Source organism: Marmota marmota, unplaced genomic scaffold (assembly GCF_001458135.2).
Source record: "Marmota marmota marmota unplaced genomic scaffold, marMar, whole genome shotgun sequence".
Classification (NCBI taxonomy): domain Eukaryota; kingdom Metazoa; phylum Chordata; class Mammalia; order Rodentia; family Sciuridae; genus Marmota; species Marmota marmota.
Genome location: NW_026000206.1, coordinates 2,698,626 through 2,708,498, shown reverse-complemented (window position 1 = coordinate 2,708,498; position 9,873 = coordinate 2,698,626). Strand labels below are relative to the sequence as shown.

Genomic DNA, 9,873 nt, shown 5'->3' with positions numbered 1-9,873 from the left:
GGACTCTAAAGTCAGCGTGCTCGTTTGAGTTCCAAGGTCTCAGGCCTTTCTCTCCCTTTTCAAAAAATCTAGCACATCTCCACATTCTGGGACCATGGCACACAAAGAACTATCTTCTGCCCTAGTGAATCCTGAGTACATCTGGCCCCTAACCCCAGAGGTTTCTAGGAACCCAGTCTGGGAAGGAAGATAAACCTTGTCCCAGTCTAGTTTGGTGACTCAGAGGTATGACATAAAGATGATCCCAAGGCTCTCAGAGCACATTTCCAATCCCCGTGACCTAGACTCCACAGAACTTTGGCAATTGTGGAAACTGGCTTCCCTGTGCACTTGTGAACCATCCCAGTCAGCCCCATGGGGAGGCCAGAGAGCAGCCCCAGTCCAGGTGGGCAAAATGCTGCCCAGTGGCACCTCAGCCATTGGCTAGTGGCCTGAAAGTGTGTGGCAGGCACATGCCATTACCTGAGTCCACAATCTTGGGTCTTCCCAGGTTCCAGGTGTAATTGGAAAAGCGATCAAGCTTCACACTTTCAAGAGTTGGAGGGGTAGAGACATTAGGAGTCCCAGATCCAGCTAGTCAGTGTCAACCATTGATTCTGACTACAGCCAGGGACAGAAAATCTTGATGCCACCACCCTTTACAATGTTTTAGAAATCACACACACAAAACTGAGTTATATAATTACTTTATTTCCCCTTTTTTCAAATGTAACATTATAGTTGTCCAACATACAGATATGACTATAGCTCCTTACATCTTATTCTATCTAAAAGTTAGATATTTGAACTCTGAGATGAAAATCATCCCATTACAATGGCAACATTTCTGAAAAATGGATTTCATATTTGTGTGATGGGAAATCGACTCCCCATCTACCCCCCCCCCAAAAGACTCCTCAGTTCAGAGCTACAGAAAGACAGCTCACAACCACAGTTAACACATGGTGCCCATGCACAGTGGGGACCCAAAACAATAAGCGATGGGGTTAAACTTCTGAAACAAGCAACTTCTTATTTATACAGAGTAAGAATACAGAAGAAAAGCTTCATTTTCCTTTTAGCCCTTTTATTAGTGTTTTGCCTCCACCCAAGTTACTGTGTACGGAACACCTACAAAAAAATAAAAACCACCTGACTTAAAGTCCCTGAAATGCATGCAACTTAAAACTCCCTAAAGCACACACAACAGTGCCAAGTCTCCAAGTCTGATTCTTGTCTAATGGGGACTATGGTGCGGCTGCTGGGGGGCCAGCTGAGTCCGTCGTGCTGCCGGGGTTTGGAGCTGCTGCTTCTTTGGCTTCTGGCTGCTGGGTTGCAGTTTGGGCTTCTTCATTTCCAGCACTTTTCTTCCCCTTGTCTGCTGCTGTGGTACCCACCCCCATGATCTCCTGCAGTGGTGGATCGGTTTCAAGGTTGCTGGGCTGGAATTCATAGACCTGGACTTGACCTGGGACGTCGATTGCTTTCTGCTCAAGTTTTTCCAAGATGGTCTGAACCTTCCTGACACCATCTCTCCTGGCCTGACGTACATCAGCTCGTCCTTCAGGGTCCACAGAATCCAGGGCCAGCAGCTCTTTGGTCAGATACTCTTCAATCATCAGGTACTTTTTGTCAGTCTTCTTGCCTTCAAAGTTGTCCACGGCCTGCTCCAGCCCTTGCACCTTCTCCAGGATGGCTTCCACTTTAAGCACACCTGGATGTTTTGGGGCAACCTCAGCCTCTCCTGGTTTGGGGGGTGTGACTTCTGTAGGTGCGGGGCTGGGGGCTGCCTTCTCTTCTGCAGCCACATTCTTGGGGGAAGAGGGGACAGCAGAAGGGGCAGGGCTGGGAATTGGAGAAGGGGAAGGACAAGGAATTGGAGCAGAGGGAACCTTTACTTCCACCTTCTCAGAGGCAGGAGGCGGCTTCTGGGTAACAGGTTTAGAATCCGCCTCCTTGCGGATCACTTGAATTGGGATGTGTCCAGGAAGGAGATCCGGTCCAGTTGGGCCTGGCTTACTTTCTGGTTTGTTTTCAGGTGGGGCAACAGGTGGGGATTCTCGATGGGTCATGGGCTGCTGAGAAACAGAGAAAAGATACAGAGGTATTTAAAATAACTGGCTAAAAGTCACAGGTAGTTGTTTGTAGCTAGTATCAATTAGAAGAAAAAAAACAACTATTTTTCTTGGTTAAGTTTAACCATATAAAAGATTTTCAAAGTCAACAAACAGCTTAAATAAACACATGGTATTAATCATGTATCTGACCAAACTATTCTCCAACCTTCCACTAGTCACTCTGGGCTATTTGTCTGTTACACCTCACGTGCGCTGGAGGCGACAAGTCTTATGGCAAGGAAAAGAAAACCAATATAATTTTCAAAAATGAGAATAGCAAAACCTAATGCTAACTGCTAAGCAGGGTTTGCTCACGGTACAGTCCCAAGTGATACCAACTCAGGATGCAGACAGGAAGTGGCTGCCTTGGTCTGCCTCCTTACCATGCGCTCCCTACTCCCGGGTGACCTTTTCATCTCCTATTCCAGGAAAGGAATGATCTTCTGTTTTTTCAGACCTATGACAACCTAGTGGTTTCTGCCCAAACTAGGGTATTTTGTGAGAATAAGCAAGATACTCAAAATAGTTAACTCTAGAAGAATCCTGCTTTAGCACATCTGTGCCAGAGCCTAAAGCTCAGCTGAGTTGTGGTACCTCCCCAGGCAGAACTCAGGCTGTGCACTCTTTCTTATGACTATAGTTGACAGCTATTATTTTTTAAAAAATGAACGATGCTCAAAACAGGAATACTGTGGCTCTTCTAGTATATAAATGAAAATCTAAAACCTGTTTAAAAATCTCATATGCTCCAGTTTCATCAATGGGGAAATAAATGTTGGATTATTCTATTTCTGAACTATTGCCAACTTAAAATCTTAATTCTACTTTTATGTTCAGTTAGATTAATTTTTGAAAGCCTCCAAAAAATATTCTTTGAACAAGCTATAAAAAAGGAGGTCATAGCCAGGTACAGTGGCACACACCTGTAATCCCAGCAACTTGGGAGGATGAGGCAGGAGTATTGCAAGCCTGGACAACTTATTGAGACACCACCTCAAAATAAAAAATAAAAGGGACTAGGGATGTGGCTTAGTGGTAAAGTGCCCCTGGGTTCAATTCCTAGTACCCCCCCCCCCAAAAAAAAAAAAAAGATGGGGAGGTCACTATGATCAATGTAAAAATAGGATTAAGTACCATTTCACTAATTATGGATCTAATGTGATGAAGCCATCTCAACACCAGCATCCTTTTTTGACTGAATCTCTGGCCAAACTTTGGTCCTTACTACTCACGCACCTACCACATGGCCCTCTTTGGGTTTTAAAGGCAGTGGTAGTCTGTGTAACTAGTGACTTCAGCAAAACTTAGGAGAAGATGTCCTATGGCTGGTGATCCTTAAAAATGTCAAGGTCATCAAAGCATCAAAGTCTGAGGAACTCTTCTAGAGATTGGATGATGCTACCGCAGAACTCCCTGAATCCAGGCTGGTCTTCTATGGCTAGCAATGTCTTTTTTTTTTTTAGAAAAATATCTGCTGAAGTATTCAGGAATAGAGGGATGACATTTGCAACTAACTCTCAGACAGTTAACATATGTAGTTAACGTACGTAGAGAGAAGCAACGACAAAACAAATACAGAAAAATGTTAACTGATTGTGTGAAGGGTACATGGAACTTCTTTTTGAGTCTTGTAACACTTCTCTGTAAGGTTGATATTATTTCCACATTAAAGAAAAAAAACATCAAAAAAAATTTTTAAATGAGGGTGCTCTCTCTGTTCCAGGGCCCTGGACAGTGTCATTGTTTATAGGAAAAGGATAACTCACATTCATTCACAGGGAGCTTCCTTTTAATTCAGCTGCTCAAGCTGCAGCCAGAGGGACCTTGGCTGCTGATGTTCTGCTGCTAGGCTGCTCAGTCTCAATGACTTTCTCCTCCTCCCTGACTCAACACCCCTGCTCCACTAGATGACAAGTAAGTTGATGTCCAGAGCCTTCACCAGGCCAGGATGGCTTTCCACCCATCAGCCAGGGACCAAAGCACCTGACCAAAAACTAAAGGTATCAGACACAGTTCCTGTCATAAGGCTCAAAGCTTACACAGAAGATGAACACTTTAAAAGGCACAGAATAGGGTTGGGGCTGTAGCTCAGTGGCAGAGCATTTGCCTAACATGTGTGAGACACTGGGTTCGATCCTCAGCACCACATAAAAATAAACAAAGGCATTCCTGTCCATTTACAACTACAAAAAAGAAAAAAAGAAGAAGAAAAAAGAAAAAGGCAAAGAATAATCACCTGATATACCATAAAGGGCTCATGGAAGGCACCATCAGAAAGATGAGCAGGTACCACAGAGAAAACAAGATTGACTGGTCTCTTGGGAGGCAGTAGGTGGGGAGAGGGCCTGGGACTGTATAGAGGGGCTTGCACAGTGGAGAAGGGGACAGCTGATCTAATCAGGCTGTGAGAGTATGGACAGGGGTGTGGTGGGCATTAAGAAACCTGGTCTCAGGTACAAGGGTGACAGCATAGGTCTCCTAAGACAGCCAGAGTGGGAAATGATCAGCTGAAAAGAGCGGCGAGGCCACAGCCCTTGTCCTACATTTCTGCTGAGGACCAGCGAGCCTCACTTTTCTCCTGTTGTGCCCAAGTTAACAAGGCGGGAGCCCACAGTACCCACAGAGCTCCTAGCCCCTGGATGGAGACATGCCTCCACCGCAGCAGTCTGCTAAGAACCGACTTCCCATACCTGGGGCCTGTCAACCACGGTGTGCACACGGATGGGCGATGGGGAGTGCACTGGTGTGCTGCTTCTGGCTGGCGAGCCCTCCCGGCTGGACACACCCTGCACTGGTGACCTGAAAGGGGAGGCTGCTCTCACAGGTCGGGGCTCCCATTCATCACCCTGGATCTTGTGATACACGGGCTGGTGGGTCTGGTATTCACCCTGCTGAGCCGGGTAGTGGGTCTTCTGGGCTTGGTGGAGGGAGGGCTGGGCAGCCGGCCGGGCCACATTCTGCTCATGTATCACTGGGATGGGGATGTAGCCCCGAGGCAGCTGGTGGCTGCCTAGGCTGCTCCTGCCAGAGGAGGGCAGGCTGGCCGAGGAAGATGAGGAGGAGCAGTCGGAGGCTGCTGGAGACTGGGACCGCTGTAAGAGACAAAGGGCAGAGGGTGTGGCCCCAGGAATGATCCCACAGCCCTGGCACACCAACCTTTCATTGTGCACCTACTCAAAGCAACACACTTCCCAACACTTTCCATACAGAAATGTTTCTATTTTCAAACTGGGGTGTTAAGGGCTGAGAGGTGGCCCAGTGAAAGACCGAGTGCTCAGCAGGCACGGGGCCTAGGTGCAGTCCCCAGCCCTACAGAGTAGCATTAAGACTGAGAGCTTCGGAATAAAGGGGCCTGGGTTCAAATTCTTACTAGCTCAATAGCTTTCTCAGCATCATCTGAAATACAGATAAAGCACCCCATATATACACTGGCCTGTCCTGACCAGTAAGTAAAATCATCTGTGCATACACATGGCGCGCACAGGAGTGCCCCATCCACGGTGCTGGCTGCCCTCCTCCACCCTTCACTACTCATCTAGGGAGGGTGACAGCTGGGAGCTTCATGTGTCCCCTGTGAGGCCTGGGGCAAGCCAGGCCCCTTTCTCTTCTGGGCCACCTTCTATTCATCTAGAAAATGAGGAGGCCTTTTCCCTGCGTTGGTCTCTAAGGGCCTTATTAGCTTAAATTTGCCAAGGTTTCTCTGATGTGTCGCTTTGATTTTTACAGCAAACACATTGCACACATAGGTGTTTCCTCTCCAAGGAAAGAAAGAACCTCCTGGGACCCCCCACTAACTATGACTTTTTACCCCCATGCAGGTGGTAGAGCTGAACAGAGCTCAGAGGCCATCATGACTCTGGGTACAGACAGTAAGTGAGGATTTGTGCTCAAGAACAGTGCCAGTGGACACAAGGGGATGATCTGCAGTCAAAAGACAAAAAGGGCCTAGTGCTCAGGAAGCCTACTAGGTCCACTGGCCCACAAATCCCCACCAAGGATTAGATTGACAACTATTCTTCAGCTGTTGTTGCCCTGAATCCACCAACATACCCTGAAGTGAAGGGCTCTGGGCTGAACCTATCTTTGGGCTGCTGCCTTTCTCATTCCTTATCTGGCTTTCCTTGTACACTGTGGGATGCTCTGGGGACAGGTACGCAGTCCTGTTTTCATTCTCTACATAGTTCTGAGCTGTTGATATTTATCCATAAGTACTGAACTAGACCAAAATAATACATAGCTCTTTCTGAAACAGAGAAGCCCAGTGTAAATAAGGTACATCAGAATTAGGAGCCAGGAGGCCAGTCTTCAGGGTATCAGCTCGGCTGCTCTCTCCTTTACGCATTTGGACCAAGCAGTTTATAGTTCACCATCTTGGTCCCATTCCTTAATTACAAAAATAAGTCACGAGACTCCTGCCCTGGGCACCTAAAAAATCACCTGTGAAATGCTGGGGGGACTGGGGTCCGCAACCATCTTTGCTTGGGGGGCTGCTGATACTATAGACCAGGCCCTAATGCCTGCACATTAAAAGTGCCTGGCCCAGGCGGGGGGCGGGGGGGGGGGCAGGGGCCTCTCCTTACCTCAGGTCCATGGGAGGCTGGGGGCTGAGCTGCTGCAGCTGCTGCCACTTGTCCACACTGTTTGTCTGGCTGGGTGGCTTCTGGCATGCTCCGAAGAGGTGACTGGGACCTCTGAGGGGCAGCTGCGGCTGCCTCAGTTCTGAATCGCTGAGCCCCAGGCTGGGGATAGGCATGGAAAGGGTATGTCTGCCGGTTCTCAGCCCCTTCGTGGAGGACGGGAATGGGAATGTAGCCTGGTCGGAGCTGGGGGTACACAGGGTGGCCTTCCCTTGTAGGAAGTAGCCTGGAGCCCTCCCGGGAAGGGCCATTGGCAGAGGACGATGTTTCCTAGAATGAACAGAAGAGAAACAGACTCATGAGAAAACAGAAAGAGAATACCCCTGAAGAGGAAATTGGTACAGAGCCCCCTCTCGACTTGGGTCCCCAGCTCAGCCAGGGAGTCTGGCTGCTCCACAGTCCCCTGCTTCTGTTGAACATCCCCTCTCCTTCAGAGGCTGCTGTGTGGCCAGGCGAAAGCAGAGGAGCCAAGGTAACTGCTGAGCACAAGGGAAGCACCAATTTCCCAAACTGGTAAGACAGGTTTCTTTTCTGGGTAACAATGGGGAGGCAGTATATGCAGGAGAGCTTGACTGTCCCCTAAACCTTCAGATAGGAAGGTGATCTCCCAGGAACAAGACTCATCTCCAACTACCAAATTACAGCAAGACTCTCAGCTTCCAAAAAAGGTCCAAGTTTCCCAGCTGTACCAGGTTTATACTGGACCCAAACACAGACACAGTTTAGAAACTTTCAGAGAGAAGTAGGGTGGCGGTAGTGGTGCTGCCTCTTCAGAAATGCTGTTAGTACAAGCTACAAGGGAGGCACTCAAGATCACAAACAGCACAGAGAGGGAGTGAAACCCAGGGATTAATTGTGCTAGTCTTATGATGCCAACGGACAGTCTTTGCCTAGCCAAGCTTTAGTCAGACTCCTGAACCTTCTCCCAGGCCCATCTGTGCACTTGTAAAATCTAGTTTTAGCAAAAGAACTCTCTATACATGGTTACCAAACCCCCTCCTCCACGTCTGATCATCTCATTATCTGATGAGGTTCCTGTCTCCATCATCCCCAGGTGATTTCTGATCACCTGGACGTCTGTAGCAAGAACGCTGTCACAGGTTAGTAGAATGTAAGCCAGAATCTCTCTTAGGCCTCGATGTTTCTTTCTTTTTAGTCATCTTCCATCCAGTGACCCTCACACTGCTCCTTGGCTATAAAGTCCCCACTTGCCCATGCGGTGCTGGGAGTCGGGCTCATCTGCCCCCCACCTGCAGAACTCCATTGCAGTGATCCCTACTCCTAGCCCAGTGGTCTGCAATAAAGTTTTCCTTACCATGCTTTAACAAGTATCACAGAATAATTTTTTTCTTTAACAGAACAAGGCCTACTTGAACTAGGAGAGTTGGGGTCCCTCTCTTCTGTCCTCTCATGAAGTTCTCTCTTCAGTGGCTTGGCTATTTTGGGACCCTTGAGAAGGCCAAGTTCCAGATGTACCACAGAGAAAGATCTTATTTCAGACAACAAGGCTGGGCAGCCACTCACTGGGTGATGCCACCTCTCACCAAGCAGAGGCTGCGTAACACAGCTACCAACCATCTCCCAGGCATGAAGAACCTTCTCCAGAGGAGGGGAGCCACTGATGTGTGTCACATGTACATATCCGAGTAGGTCAGGTATTAAGGAGAGAGGGCCTTGCTTAAGGAAGCAGCTCTCTGAATGGCAAACAGGCAGAAGACTAAAAACCTATGAGCTTTCGGGGTATATTTTCTATTGCTCAGAGTTGGTCAAAAGCAAGAACAGATCCTGAGGGCTGATGTATGCTTTGAGGGAAGAGACCATTAATTCTGCAACGTTTCCATGATGTTTCTATTTATGTAGAGGCTTGGACACCAGGTGGCTGGCCCTGGGATTTAGCCCTTTCAAGCCCATCAACTGCTTGTCTCCTGCTGAGACCTTGCCCCAGGGAGGGCCTCCAAAACACAGGAAAGGCAAGGGTTGTCACTGTGTCCTTGGGGATATAGGCAGACAGGCACTTGGCACTCTCAGATTAGAATGACCACGTGCTAGGGCAGGAACATTATTTTAGCCTGCTTAACTCCCAGGTCACCCAAGAGCAGGGACAGCATCCAGACCTCACATTCAGAAGCTGGTTCTTGCTATGAGACGGGCACCATAGAGAGTCACCGAGAGGTGCTGCAGGAATCTTTCGCTACTCAGTGTTGAGTCCTAACAGTCCTTTTGGGCAGTCTGTCCACTAAATGGAGCAGCTTTCCTTCCAGCCGAAATCAGAAGCCCACCCAAGTCCTCTGATGTGGTCTTTGCTAGCTGACTGGGCCCACTGCTTCTCAAACAGTGAAACAAAAAACCTCACCCCCAGTAACCTCTGGAGGAGATGTTAGTGGCTGGGAGGGTTCTAGCTTTCTAGACTCTTTATCTTGAGGTGATAGAAATATTCTCTTTTTCTGGGTGGTGGTAAATAAGTGCACCCCTGTGTAAAAATCTATCAAACTGCACATTTTCCTAGAACCCTGAGTAGAAGACTGGAAAATGACTAAGCCATCAGGCACAAACGCAAAGGCTAAAGGGGAAGGGCGGCTGGGGCTGCTTTTCCTTACAGTCCTGAGGTCCATGGCTCCTGGACCTGGGAGAATTAATGGCCCACTAATGTTGCTTAATAAAATGCAAATTTTGCATCAGGAAGAAGTTCCAGGCGCCCCCTCCACTCTGGTAGGGTTTTGTTTAGAAAACTATTGCTTTAGGTGACTGAAAAATCACACCAACTTCACAGAACAATCAGCAATTCCACCTGAAAGAATAAAATTAAACCAAAAGTGACACTCGCACCCACAGCAAGGCCTGTGCTGGAGTGCTCACACCACTGCCTGAGGGCCCCACTCCCGGCATTGCTAGAGTCCAGTAGCAAATGACTGATTTTTCTAAGTAAAAAGCACTGCCTGGAGACCTATAGTGCCCACTGCATTTGCATCACAATCAAGTTAAAAAAAAAAAAAAAGAACACCCCCCCCCAAAGTGTAATATTATAATTCTCCAGAATATGACTAAAATATCTGTTTAGTCCATTAAGAGGTGTTCTCAAGTTCAAGCACAATTCTAGAGACAGTCTCTTGGTTACACTAGCATCCTTCAGATATGTCTCA

The 9,873-nt window shown here is 47.9% G+C and overlaps 1 protein-coding gene across 1 annotated transcript; it reads right to left on the bottom strand.

Moving 5' to 3' along the window:
- Positions 1 to 670: 670 nt before the first annotated feature.
- Bag3 (BAG cochaperone 3) lies at positions 671 to 9,619 on the bottom strand. The gene is made up of 4 exons (XM_015498426.2): positions 9,560 to 9,619; positions 6,677 to 7,003; positions 4,787 to 5,188; positions 671 to 2,057 (listed from the first exon to the last, which is right to left on the bottom strand). Exons 1-4 carry the CDS (start codon positions 9,617 to 9,619, stop codon positions 1,227 to 1,229), a joined length of 1,620 nt encoding a protein of 539 aa, XP_015353912.1. The 3' UTR covers positions 671 to 1,226.
- Between the last annotated feature and the right edge of the window lie 254 nt (positions 9,620 to 9,873).